Source organism: Ranitomeya imitator, chromosome 8, assembly GCF_032444005.1.
Source record: "Ranitomeya imitator isolate aRanImi1 chromosome 8, aRanImi1.pri, whole genome shotgun sequence".
NCBI classification, from domain to species: Eukaryota; Metazoa; Chordata; class Amphibia; order Anura; family Dendrobatidae; genus Ranitomeya; species Ranitomeya imitator.
Genome location: NC_091289.1, coordinates 143089712 through 143104773, shown reverse-complemented (window position 1 = coordinate 143104773; position 15062 = coordinate 143089712). Strand labels below are relative to the sequence as shown.

Genomic DNA, 15062 nt, shown 5'->3' with positions numbered 1-15062 from the left:
TGTTTGGGGCCAATTATACTCTATGGAGGACTGTCTGGGGCACAAAATACTGTATGGAGGAATATGTGTGGGCCTATTATACTGCATGAAGGAATATGTGGGGCTCATAATACTGTATGGAAGAATATATGGGGACCATTATACTATATGGAGGTCTATGTGGGGTCCATTATACTATTTGGAGGGCTATGTGGGGGCCATTATACTATTTGGAGGGCTATGCGGGGGCCCATTATTTTATTTGGAGAGATATGTGCGGTAAGTATACTATTTGGAGGGCTTTGTGGGGGTATTTGTACTATTTGGAGGGCTATGTGGGGATTTAGGATGAAAATGACTTTGTCCATTGGACCACCCCTTTTAAAAAAACAAAAAAAGCATGTTCCATAATGTATAACCAGACACATGAAAACTTTCAGAGCCCCTGTTATGTCTCTTGTTTCTTCAATGCTGGTGTGACCATGTGATGTTGGGAAAGTTGCTGGCATAAAAATGAATAAATCAGGAAGAAGGGAAACACATGCAGCAGTAGCAGGGACAGGAGATAATACTGCAGCTGTCAGCAGGGTACACTTGACAGGATGAATGAAGGATGACACGGTTCCTTCCCTGTAGGTTCCAGTGAGCTCAGATGAGTTACATACCGTACTATTCAGAATTCCTGCGGTCTCTACATGAATAAAGTAACAAAAGGAAGTAACTTTGAAAGATTACTTAAGCTTGTAAAAACACCCGTCTCCCTCCCTTCCCATGAAGATCAGGTCAACAGGAAAATATAACTTTCTAAAAATGTCCTACTATTGTTAAACACTTTTATCATGAAGCATCTTTGGTCTTACTATCAGGCAATAGGCGCAACTTTGTGTTTTATTATATCCAAAGCCAATAGAAAATCTAGCGCTCATAATGTATTAGGCTGGTTTCACATTTGCGTTTTTTGCCACAGCGTTTGTACCGCATATAAACGCATATAAACGCATGCGTCGTGTTTTCCTATATTTAACATTAAAAACGCATGCATTTTTTGGGGTTCGCGTTTTGCCGCATTTGACGACGCATGCGTCTTTTTGTCGCTTGCGGCATGGCGCGGAAATGCAACATGTAGTAATTTCTAGAGGCGTCTATTTGCCGCCAGGAAACACATGCGTTCGATTGCGCATGGTTTGCGTAAAAAAAAGCATTGCTGTCTATGTAAACGCATGCGTTTTTAAGCACATGGGTTTGGTTGCGTTTTTGAACGCATGCGTTTCAATAGAGAAAAACAAGTCTAGACACTGATAAGCCACACCCACCATCAAGGTGATAAAGGGATCCAAACCCTAACCCTAACCAAACCCTAAGCCACCATCAAGGTGATAAAGGGATCCAAACCCTAACCCTAACCCTAGCCCTAACCCTAACCCACCATCAAGGTGATAAAGAGATCCAAACCCTAACCCTAGCCCTAACCCTAAGCCACCATCAAGGTGATAAAGGGATCCAAACACTAACCCTAACCCTAGCCCTAACCCTAGCCCTAACCCTAAGCCACCATCAAGGTGATAGAGATCCAAACCCTAACCCTAACCCTAGCCCTAACCCTAAGCCACCATCAAGGTGATAAAGAGATCCAAACCCTAACGGGAAAATGGAAATAAATACATTTTTTTAATTTTTTAATTTTTCCCTAACTAAGGCGTTGATGAAGGGGGTTTGATTTCTATTTATAGTGGGTTTTCTAGTGGATTTTTATGACTGGCAGCCGTCACACACTGAAAGACGCTTTTTATTCCAAAAAATATTTTTTGCGTAACCACATTTTGAGAGCTACAATTTTTCCATATTTTGGTCCACAGAATCATGTGAGGTCTTGTTTTTTGCGGGACGAGTTGACATTTTTATTGGTAACATTTTCGGGCACGTGACATTTTTGATCGCTTTTTATTCCGATTTTTGTGAAGCAGAATGAACAAAAACCAGCTATTCATGAATTTCTTTTGGGGGAGGCGTTTATACCGTTCCGCGTTTCGTCATAATACACGCCCTCTGTAGTCCCATTGGCGGTGTCTGGATCTTGATTTTTCTCTTGTGAAATGTCTCATCATGCGTACCAAAAGCACAAACGCAGGAAAAACGCATATAAACGCGTACAAACGCGGCATTTTTTAACCGCATGCGACAACGCATGCGTCTAAAAAACGCAGCGTTTGTACGCGTTTACATGCGTTTTTTTTCACCACTTGCGGATGCGTTTTAAACGCTGTGGATTTAAATGCAAATGTGAAACTAGCCTAACTCGTATAATGGCTTGATATGATGGAGATTTTATAAAAGCTTATTAAAGGGAATTTGACATGGTTTTGCCACCTAATCTGAGAGCACCATGATGTAGAGACTCAGACCCTGATTCCACTTACCAATTTGTCACTTACTGGGCTGCTTGCTGTAGATTTGATAAAATCATGGTTTTATTCACAGGAGATTATCACTAGAAGACTAGTAAATATGCAGCCAGGTAGTCCTCCATATTTATGTGTTCTGTATAATGCTGCCTCCACACAGTGTATACAGTGTACACAGAAACATGGTATGGATGGGGTTGTCCAGTACTCAGATGTGCAGCAGATAAAACTGTAATTTTTTATCAAAACTGCAGCAAGCAGCCCTTTAAAGTGATACGTTGATGGAATCAGAGACTTTGATCCTACATTATTTTGCTCTCAGAGGAGGTAGAAAAAACCTGGTGACAGATTCCCTTTGAGATTACACTATCGCCAATGTACAAAAGCATTATTTATCATTTTCTAATTTAGCTCTGCTATGAGGACTTGTCAATTAACTAAGTGCAAAATGCATAAATATTCCAAGATTGCAAAAAATGAAACTAGTCTAGTTATATTGTTTATTTTGTTTATAGAGATTATATCTGTAATGAATTATCTTTAGCATGTAATGTTAGACTAAAAGCAATCACTGATAAAAAAAAAAAGTAAAATAGTAGCAAGTATTGCACAAAGCATCAGTTGAGAACAAGGCCTATTTAAAGGTTGTAATTAACCACTGTACTAACTTCTAAGGCTGTCCACAAAGTAAATCTATCATTTAATCACAGGATTAAAATAATTTACTAGCGGAATACAGAAAATGCCATGCCGATACCTGGGTTGGGCAATGTCGCATTTGGTTTTTAGACCACTGCATTACAGATGATTGTATATTTTACATTTACATAGATAGATGGGCTTGAGTCTGAACCACTAACAGTACAGTAAATACAATATTCTAATAATTGTGGTCCAATATATGGAATTTGGACATTAGCGAATATGGAAAAGGAACAGGCACCAGTGTACAGGCAACTGCTTCAAGGTCTTTCCCTTCATCGGTGCAGAGCAGGATACTGGTTGGCCTGGGTGAGAAGCCTTTGACATGTATCTACTGGGAACTGTTTTGCCTTCTGTACACTATTAACTAGTGTACTGAGTTGTATAAGCCACAGGATTCTACCGAAAAGAAAATATTTGCAAGATCACATTTTCAAGATTTCCTTAGCATTGTACATCACTTGTGCAATACTAAGGAAATCCTGAAAATATGATCTGTCTGGTGGCTCTTGAGGACTGGAGTTGCGGAACACTGTTCTAGAAGAAGGTAAACTGTCTCTAGTGCCCTATTGGGAGCAAAAAACAAATCCGGGTGAAGTGTCACTATGCACGGATTAGGTTTCTATCCTGATGAAGAGGTCTTGCATTGATCTCGAAACGCGCTGACTTCATTAACCTGTTAAAATAAAAGTTTTCAAGAATGCTATCTGGTCGTTGGTTCTCATCATCAACGTATCGAGTGACACTTCACCCGTATTTGTTTTTTGCCTAAGTCCTTTCGGACTCGTGTCCTGCAGCAGCTGAGTTACCGTATGTGATATACGGTACATGTTGCTTAGGTGCAACCATATCAGGTGAGCAGATCCACTTTCCTGTGTTTCTACGTTGTTACCAGTTAAGACCCTATTCGCGCTCTTTTGTCTCCCAGTATTTGCATATTCACCAGCACAATATATGGCCCGTAGGCTGCATGCGTCCCACTGAAGGATGTTGTTCGGCACACTGAGAATCGGGAAACTCCAGTTCTCATCTCCTTATATTCAACTGTATTCGCATCTTTCAGCCACGAATACGGTTAAACACTTCGGCGGTGGGACTGGGGCAGAGCAAAGCAGCTTTCAACAGCCACGGCCCAGATGTGCAACAGCGTGATGAGGTCATCCTCACGCCACACTGTGATCTCATGACAATGCTGCTGCAGCCGGCACCACAGCGCAGAGGAGGCAATGATACACAAGAAAAAGTAAGCGCTCCAGGAGGAGCCGAAGATTAAATAAACTATAATAGAAGGAAGGATGGGGGTTGATGGTACTATAAGGCCACATTGTAACGGGTGAGAGGATTGTGTATGAAGTACGGTATGTAGAGGGGCCGGGTGTGTGGCATAATATTACAGAGGGGAGCTGTTGGGGAATATTATGGAGAGGAGCTGTGTGGAGGGAACATTACGTAAAGGAGCAGTGTGGGAGGGGCATTATGGAGAAGGGTAGTGTGAGGACATATTATGGAGAGTGGCAAGGGTGAGACATTACGGAGAGGGGCATGTGGGGGGATGTTGCAGAGAGGGGCAGTGTGGGGAGAACATTATGGAAAGAAGCTGTGGGGGGAATATTATGAAGAGGAGCTGTGTGGGAGGGGCATTATCAAGAAGGGCAGTGTGAGGGAATGTTATGGAGAGTGGCAAGGGTGAGATATTACGGAGAGGGGCATGTGGGGGGATGTTGCGGAGAGGGGCAGTGTGGGGAGAACATTATGGAAAGAAGCTGTGGGGGGAATATTATGAAGAGGAGCTGTGTGGGAGGGGCATTATCAAGAAGGGCAGTGTGAGGGAATGTTATGGAGAGAGGCAAGAGTGAGATATTACGGAGAGGGGCATGTGGGGGGATGTTGCGGAGAGGGGCAGTGTGGGGGGAACATTATGGAAAGGAGCTGTGGGGGGGAATATAATGAAGAGGAGCTGTGTGGGAGGGGCATTATGGAGAAGGGCAGTGTGAGGGAATGTTATGGAGAGTGGAAGCATAGGTGGGACATTGCGGAGAGGGGCATGTGGGGAATGTTGCATAGAGGGGTAGTGTGGGGGGACAGTAAGGAGAGGGGCAGTGAGGGGAGCATATTTTGTGCAGGAAGCACACTGAAAGGCAATTATTTGTTCAGTGGCGCAGCTTGGGAGATATTTATATTTATGGGGCAGTATAATTATCAAAAAAGAAGAGAATGTCCAGCTTCACCGAATCCGTAAAAAAGAGTTTTCTTTATTCACAAACTTTAAACATAGAGGATACAGACTTCAGCTCGAACCATATGGGTAAGAATCTCAACGCATTTCTGGAGACTAAGCTCCCTTAATCATGATCGTGCTGAAGTCTGTATCCTCTATGTTTAAAGTTTGTGAACAAAGAAAACTCTTTTTTACGGATTCGGGGAACCTGGACATTCTCTTCTTTTTTGGACTTTATACGCCTGGACACAGCGGGTCCGTACTCCCGAGGTTTGGTTTATGCATCACGGGTGAGCTGGCTTATAGTTCTTCTTTCGCAGTATAATTATACTTTTATTTTTAAGGGCACCATGTTGTGGCGTGATGCTGAAGATGGAGAACAGAGAAGTTTGCAGAGACAAGATCTGGGCATAAAATATCATCATGGCATAGATACTACATAGAGACAAAGGGTATGAGAACAATCACAGAAGACGTCACCGATAAGGTACCTGCATGTAAATTTTTATTTTTATTCCTTCCTGCCTCTCTGTGTAGGCAGAGTCTTATCTTCCTGCTCTAGGCCAGAAAAAACAAGGAAAGACCTGTCCACAGGCCGCCCCGAAGCACAGGCAACAATATTTTGTGTAGTGGGGGCCTTTAATAGGCCTAATGCTGCCATGGTGAGCCGTTGCGACCCAGTGACTGCATCACAGGGGTGACAATGGCCACCTAAATGCCCACCTACATCAAGTTAAGCCACTAAACTACTGATGTCAGTGATTGATATCTGCCTCTCAGAGGTTAAACAACAGTGATCAAGTACTATTAGACTTCGTTCCCAGAATGAGCATTTGGTGACTTTGGGATGTTGCAGATTTTCTGCACATATTAGGCATAAAAAAGAGGTTGTCCAGTCCAAATAGGTACGTCTGCAGTCACTCCATGTGACTGCAGACTTATCAATCCTCCCCAGTGCGCACACTGTGTGCTGCGGAGATTCACCAGTTACTGAGCCGGGACCAGTGGGTAAGTAGGCGTTATACATACTCCCGGTCAGGGCCCATCTAGTGGGTGCACTCTAACTCCATACACTTGTATTGAATGAGGCCGTGCCCCAACTAGAGAAGCGGCCATCCAGTGGGCGAGGTCAACTAGAGGGCGCGGCCTTTCTCCATACAAGTGTATGTGGCCACATCTACTGCACAGGAGTGTGAGTATACCTGTATACATATACTCGGGTACCACCTCAGAGACCGGCGAATCCTTGCAGCGCACAGTGTGTGCGCTGGGGGGATTCACAAACATGCAGACACACAGAGTCATGCAGACTTATCTGTTTAGACTGGACAACCCCATTAAGCTGCTGGCATTTTTTTTCATTATGCTTTTAATGTATTTTTACAAGCAATTTTATCGCATTTCTTAAGCTGTGTTCTTTTGTCTCTTATTGGTATGTTATGTTTTAACCCTTTAACAACCAATGACGTGTATAACACATCATGAGCAGGTGTCAGTTCCCACACCATGACGTGCTATACACGCCATGTCTATAATCTGTCACTGTGTGAAAACACACAGTGACAGCTCCGTGCCGACAGTGGTCACTGACTGCTAACCGGCACAGTTAGGGATGTTCGGACCCATTTCAGCGGTCCTTGCTCTCTACTTGCTCTGATCGGTCAGTCTAACTGACCGATCACAGCACATGATCGTCGAGAGGTGCTGAAATAACAACACTTGTCTGTATGATCACCGCCAGGAGTTCATCTCGCCAAGCTCCTGCAGTAACAGGCAGGTCTGGTGGCCACACAGCCATTGGCTTATTAACTCTCCAAATGCCACGATTGATAGCAATCGCAGCATTTGAAAGCTTGTGAGAGGGAGTTTGTAAGGAGATGAACATATTGCCCATATTCTTCCTTGAAGACATGCGTTTTGTTGTAATGTGTGTTGTGACATGCCTTATTAGTGACAATGTTGTAGTTTGCCCAACAGTAGGGATAGTTAGGGTTAATGATTGGGACTAGCCCAGAGTGGCAGGGATAAAGTGAAGGGACAGAGACAGTTTACTGTCAATAAGCCTGCTGTGAAAACAGACCTATGGTCTGACTATTCAGCAGAGGTGCTTGACGTGGGTATCCCTAATGAAAGTGGATACCAAGACAGTGAATAGCGAGATCCAGAGCAGCGATGAGGAAAAATGACAGAAAGGCAGAGTAATGCACTGGAGACGGGTCCTGGGACAGGACACCTAGAAGTACGGCCCCAAGTTTATAACTCAAAGAAGTAAAGGGCAAGGACGAAACAGGGAAATGTGATATGAAGAAAGTGCCCAGGGTGGTACCTTCAAGGAGAGGAAATCACGGTGAGCCGATGGTTGTCATGGCACCTGGAGGTCAAACAATGACCTCCTGGTGTGTCAGGCACAGTGTCCTGTGAGACGGCCATAGGCATTGTGTAACAGCCGATCTGCTTGTGTAGAAAAATAAAAAGGCCATAGCTGTCAGAATACAGAGATGCAAAAACAATATTTTTTCAGTAAAATTGTTTTTATTTAGTAGGAGTGTCAAAAAATAAAAAAATTATACAAATGTGGTATCACTGTAATCGTACTGACCAAAAATCTGAATTGAAAGCAATCAAAATATATGTGCCAGAAAATGGTACCAAAAAACCTCCAACTCGTCCCGTTAAAAACAAAAACAAGCCCTCACATGACTCCGTCAGCAGAAATATGGAAAAATTATAGATCTCAAAATATGGTGATAAAAAAAATGTTTTTTTTAGTGTGTGTCACAGCAGACAAACTTAAAAAAATATAAATCTGGTATCGCTGTAATTGAACCGACGGGAAAAACAAGGTCATCTAATCATTTATACCACACAAGGAACGCAATATCACTCAATACACGTCTCGATGGAATGTGGCCAGAAGTATAGAAATCACATATTTGTGGTCACACGACCGCCCACTCTCACTGTCAACAGCGGAAAAGCCTCACAGCATGTGATGCAGAGTGACTGCAGACTTTTAGTAAAGGATTGGACAACCCCTTTAACAATGTACCAGCATAGGGGCACGTCATTCTAACTGCCCATCGGACTCCCTGTTACATCCTTGCAGACTCCACTGTGTTGCTATGAAAGCATGGAGTCTGTTGAAGACCCCCATGTCTGCCATGTGCCATCACAGAGCTCTGTTGAAACTCAGCCGTGTCTAAACTTCAAAGAAGACTTTAGCGATATACAGCAGTACTGAGGTATTACAGTATATAACAAAAGTGATCAGACAATGAGTGACTGCAGAGTTTTAGCAAAAGGCTGGACAACCTGTACAAATGGACTGAGCCCACACTATACCTGGCAAAAAACTCACGAGTTATCTGCTGGATATACTATGGGCTCAGCCTGTGAGCCAACACCAGACACCCGCTCCCGACTTGCATCGTACTATAAGGCTGGATCACATTCTTGTGTTATACGCTGAGCACTTACGTCGGGGTTTCCATGTAAATCCCAGAAAAATGCCATTCAGATGAAACCAATCACTATTATAAGACAGATGGAGATGCTTTGGACTCCGTTTGGCATCTGTTTCGGTGGTATCCATCTTTTTAGGCGTGCACAGAACTGTGGTCATCCACACTTGTGCGCTAAAAAAGGCGCCAAAAATAATGAGACACCGGGACAGAGATTAGACAGAGTCCAAAGTCACTCCATCTGCCTCATTATAGTGAGCAGATTCGTCTGAGGTTTTGTCTGAATCGCGATTTTTGGGATTTACAGGGAAACTCCAATGTAAATGCTCAGGAGAGAGCGCAGGATAAATGTGAGCCAAGCCATATTCTGATTTTTTGGAAGGTAGCACGAACAAATAGACAGCAGTACAAATTTTTTTTGGGGGGGTCAGTGCAATTACAATGATGCTAGATTTATATCTTTTTTTAATGTTTTGCTGCTATCACACAGTAAAAAAAGCTTTTTTATTAAAAAAAAAATAAAAAATTTCGTCGCCATATTCTGAGAGCTGTAACTTTTATATTTTTTAGCAAAAAGATCTGTATAGGGACTTATTTTCTGCATGATGAGTTTTTTTGGTACCATTTTGTATATGACATTTTTGATCATTTCTTATTCAGATTTTTCAAACAAAGAATGCACAAAAACCAGCAATTCCATTATTGGCTTGAGAAAGGTTCCTTTTGGGACTGAAACGTTGCTTTCTGGGCTTATTAAATAGCTCCTTTTCACTACAAACGGTGTGCTGACTCCAATTATTTTTCTTTTATATATATATATATATATTTTTTTTTTTTTTGCCTGGTTCATCCTGCGGTATAAGTGATATAGTGGTTTTATTCTTTGGGCTACTGCAATTACAGTGATACTAGATGTATATGATTTTTTATTCTTTGTTACTTTTACACACTAAAAACAATATTTTACAAAAATGAATTTGTTTTTGCATCATCATAATCTGAGCTGTAACTTTTATTTTTTTGCAGATTTAGGCTATGTGCACACGTTGCGGAATGGGGTGCAGAATTTTCTGCACAAAATCCGCATCTCCTGGCAGAATCGTCAGGTGCAGATTTGCCGCAGATTTTATGCAAATTTAGTGCGATTTTTATGCGGAATTGATGCGGATTTTGTGCGGTTTTTTTTTTACCAATGCGGATTTCTATAACGGAAGGGTGCAGAAACGCTGCAGATCCGCACAAAAGAAGTGACATGCACTTCTTTTAAATCCGCAGCGTTTCTGTGTGGATTTTTCCGCACAGCTTTTTTTTTTCCACATTGATTTACATTGTACTGTAAATCACAGTGTGGATCTGCAGCGTTTGTGCGCGGAAAAATCCGCTGCGGATCCGCACTAAATCTGCATCGTGTGCACATAGCCTTAGGGCTTGTGGGGACAATTTGTTGTTTTCATTTATACCATTGTTTTCATATCATTTTATTGATTCCTTTTTATTCAAATTTTGGTGTGTCAGTATGATGAAAGAGCGTAATTTTTGCAGTGTTTTATATCTTTTTTAATGCTGTTCACCGTATGGAATAAATATCCTGACAGCTTTAGGCCATGTTCACACAGTGCGTTTTTTACTGCGGAACCGCAGCGGTATTGCCGCTGCGGTTCCGCAGCAGTTTTCCATGCAGGGTACATAACAATGTAACCCTATGGAAAACAGTCACTGCTGTGCACATGGTCCGTAATTTCGTTTAAAAAGCCACGCAGAATAGCTGCGGCAAAAAAGAAGGAGCATGTCACTTCTTTTTCCTGAACCGCAGCGGTTCTGCACCCATAGACCTCCATTGTGAGGTCAAAATCGCAGTAAAACCCGCAGATCAAAAATATATCTGCGGGTTTTACTGCGATTTGATGTGCAGAACCGCTGCAGCAGGAAGTGCGGGGGAGCGGGCGGAAGTGCGTGGGCGGAGTGTGGCTGCCCCCCCGTGCTCCGATCCCGCCCCCCCGTGCTCCGATGCCCCCCCCGTGCTCCGATGCCCCCCCCCAGTGCTCCGATGCCCCCCAGTGCCCTAATCTCCCCCCCTTATACTTACCCGGCGTCCGTCCGGCCGTCTTCTCCCTGGGCGCCGCCATCTTGCAAAATGGCGGGCGCATGCGCAGTGCGCCCGCCGAATCTGCCGGCCGGCAGATTCGCTCCAAAGTGCATTTTGATCACTGAGATATAACCTATCTCAGTGATCAAAATAAAAAAATAGTAAATGACACCCCCCCCACTTTGTCACCCCCATTGGTAGGGACAATAAAAAAATTAAGAATTTTTTTTTTTTTTTCACTAAGGTTAGAATAGGGGTAGGGGTAGGGTTAGGGGTAGGGTTAGGGGTAGGGTTAGGGGTAGGGTTAGGGGTAGGGTTAGGGTATTTTCAGCCATTTTAGCCCTAAAAAGCTTCCTAGGAAACACACAGTCTCTGCATAGAAAACTGCATAAAAAAAGGATAAAAAAAACGCATCAAAAAACGCATCAAAAAAGGACAAAAAAAGGACCAAAAAAAGGACCTGCGTTTTCTGCCACGAGCTGCAGTTTTTTAAAAAAACTGTCCTGAAAAAAAAAGGATGGAAATCCTGAACGTGTGAACATACCCTTAGGCCATGTTCACACAGTGCGTTTTTTACTGCGGAACCGCAGCGGTTTTGCCGCTGCGGTTCCGCAGCTGTTTTCCATGCAGGGTACATAACAATGTAACCCTATGGAAAACAGTCACTGCTGTGCACATGATCCGGAATTTCGTTTAAAAAGCCGCGCAGAATAGCTGCGGCAAAAAAGAAGGAGCATGTCACTTCTTTTTCCTGAACCGCAGCGGTTCTGCACCCATAGACCTCCATTGTGAGGTCAAAACCGCAGTAAAACCCGCAGATCAAAAATATATCTGCGGGTTTTACTGCGATTTGATGTGCAGAACCGCTGCAGCAGGAAGTGCGGGGGAGCGGGCGGAAGTGCGTGGGCGGAGTGTGGCTGCCCCCCCGTGCTCCGATCCCGCCCCCCCGTGCTCCGATGCCCCCCCCCGTGCTCCGATGCCCCCCCCCAGTGCTCCGATGCCCCCCAGTGCCCTAATCTCCCCCCCTTATACTTACCCGGCGTCCGTCCGGCCGTCTTCTCCCTGGGCGCCGCCATCTTGCAAAATGGCGGGCGCATGCGCAGTGCGCCCGCCGAATCTGCCGGCCGGCAGATTCGCTCCAAAGTGCATTTTGATCACTGAGATATAACCTATCTCAGTGATCAAAATAAAAAAATAGTAAATGACACCCCCCCCACTTTGTCACCCCCATTGGTAGGGACAATAAAAAAATTAAGAATTTTTTTTTTTTTTTCACTAAGGTTAGAATAGGGGTAGGGGTAGGGTTAGGGGTAGGGTTAGGGTTAGGGGTAGGGTTAGGGGTAGGGTTAGGGTATTTTCAGCCATTTTAGCCCTAAAAAGCTTCCTAGGAAACACACAGTCTCTGCATAGAAAACTGCATAAAAAAAGGATAAAAAAACGCATCAAAAAACGCATCAAAAAAGGACAAAAAAAGGACCAAAAAAAGGACCTGCGTTTTCTGCCACGAGCTGCAGTTTTTTAAAAAAACTGTCCTGAAAAAAAAAGGATGGAAATCCTGAACGTGTGAACATACCCTTAGGCCATGTTCACACAGTGCGTTTTTTACTGCGGAACCGCAGCGGTTTTGCCGCTGCGGTTCCGCAGCTGTTTTCCATGCAGGGTACATAACAATGTAACCCTATGGAAAACAGTCACTGCTGTGCACATGATCCGGAATTTCGTTTAAAAAGCCGCGCAGAATAGCTGCGGCAAAAAAGAAGGAGCATGTCACTTCTTTTTCCTGAACCGCAGCGGTTCTGCACCCATAGACCTCCATTGTGAGGTCAAAACCGCAGTAAAACCCGCAGATCAAAAATATATCTGCGGGTTTTACTGCGATTTGATGTGCAGAACCGCTGCAGCAGGAAGTGCGGGGGAGCGGGCGGAAGTGCGTGGGCGGAGTGTGGCTGCCCCCCCGTGCTCCGATCCCGCCCCCCGTGCTCCGATGCCCCCCCCCAGTGCTCCGATGCCCCCCCCGTGCCCTAATCTCCCCCCCTTATACTTACCCGGCGTCCCGGTGTCCGTCCGGCCGTCTTCTCCCTGGGCGCCGCCATCTTGCAAAATGGCGGGCGCATGCGCAGTGCGCCCGCCGAATCTGCCGGCCGGCAGATTCGCTCCAAAGTGCATTTTGATCACTGAGATATAACCTATCTCAGTGATCAAAATAAAAAAATAGTAAATGACACCCCCCCCCCCACTTTGTCACCCCCATTGGTAGGGACAATAAAAAAAATTAAGAATTTTTTTTTTTTTTTCACTAAGGTTAGAATAGGGGTAGGGGTAGGGTTAGGGTTAGGGGTAGGGTTAGGGTTAGGGTTAGAAAACTGCATAAAAAAAAAGGATCAAAAAACGCATCAAAAAAGGACAAAAAAGGACCAAAAAAAGGACCTGCGTTTTCTGCCAAGAGCTGCAGTTTTTTAAAAAAACAGTCCTGAAAAAAAAAGGATGGAAATCCTGAACGTGTGAACATACCCTTATAGTTCTGGGTGTTCTGGTCGTGGCAATACCAATTATGTGTACTTTTTTGAGTATTTTTCTTTGAACACAAAGTCTGCATTTTTAGTAGCATAGCAGATTATTGTAATTTTTGTGCGCTTGTTTTGTGATTTTTTTTAAAACTTTTTATTTCATATATTACCATTCTTTTTAACTTTTTCACTTAGTCCCAGTGTGGGACAGTTTGATCGCTGGTCTTATGCATTGCAGTACTTGTTTACTGTAGTGCCCGAGACCTGTTACTATCTCTCTGACACAGCCTGTTAGAACTGCTTTATAGCTGAATCTAACAGGCCACCGGTACCCTGGGGTCATCAGATGACCTTGAAGTGTGATGACAACTGTCAGGGGCCGATGGTGTTAAAGGGGGTCTTTTTATCCCCTTTTCAACACTTAGATGCTGCTCTTTTGATTGACAGCATCATTTAAGTGGTAAATCGGCAACGATTCATTACAAACCGGGTCGAGGCAAATGTCGCAGGGTGTCAGGTGTCATGTACAGCTATCACCCATGAGACTTTCGCCTGCTGGGAGAGCGCTATACACTTAATCTCGGTGCTGTGATAAAGTGGCGCTGAGGGTTAAGGTCCCTTCATGACCACCGTAAAAAGATATATTGGTGGTGGTGAAGCGATTAAGGACTGGTGTGTACACATATTACATGTTCTTCTGCCAATTACATGGTACCATAAATCCACACACTCACACTAAACACACATAGAAACACACACTGATACACACACACACTCTCTGCGCCTTTGTCCTGTGACTTCTGCCCATCCCTCTCTTCCCTCAGCCTAGAGGCAGCTCTTATCACTGACAGAGGAGGATGCCGTGTAAATGACGCATCCCCCTGTCTGCCGGGCACCCAGCACCTCTCTCCCCACAGTGAGGGAGAGTAACACTGGCCTGAGTGGCAGGGAACACGCCAGTGGGGCGGCAGTGATCAGTGCACAGAGTAATTTTCACCTGATTCACTATTACACATAGCTAAGGGCGGCCATCGTTAAAACACTAAAGTCAATGATCACATGTCCAGCTGTGTGCTGTTGTTTACTCATAGGCCAACGTGCACCACTTCTGTATTTTTTACCCACTTCAGGCTTTGCCTTACAAATACTGAGGTAAAAAACTTACCAAATCCAATCAAATTTAGGCCATATGCACACATTAAATATTTGTTCAGTATTTTACCTCAGTATTTGTAAGTCAAAACCAGGAGTGGATGATAAATACAGAAGTGGTGACGTGTTTCTATTATACATTTCCCCTGATTTTTCCACTTCTGGTTTTGGCTTACAAATACTGAGGTAAATACTGACAAAATACTTAGTGTGTGCATATGGACTATGAGTAAACAATAGCACACATCTGGACATGTGATACATCATTGAGTTCAGTGTTTTAGGCTAGGTTCACATTTGCGAATATCTGCAGCGTAATCATCTGCATGCCAAAACGCATGCAAACGCATGTTTACGCAGCACTTTTTTTATCCGCATCAACTTACACATGACAGCAAAAAAAAAGCTGCGTGTGCATGCATTTGTATACGTTTTTTGCCTGCGTTTGCTTTGTTTATGCACCTGCGTTCGATATTTCCAGGAGGGCGTGTCTCAAAACAGTTCCTAGACATGCGCAGTCCAAAGTACGCAAGCGCATCGAACGCATGCGTACGC

The 15062-nt window shown here is 44.0% G+C and overlaps 1 protein-coding gene across 1 annotated transcript in view; it reads right to left on the bottom strand.

Moving 5' to 3' along the window:
- Nucleotides 1–15062, bottom strand: part of DNM3 (dynamin 3) — a 481981-nt gene that overhangs the window by 359135 nt on the left and 107784 nt on the right. Inside the window, exon 11 of the mRNA XM_069737623.1 lies at nt 2382–2410. Within this exon, the coding sequence (XP_069593724.1) occupies nt 2382–2410 (29 nt within the window). The remainder of the gene's footprint in view (nt 1–2381; nt 2411–15062) is intronic.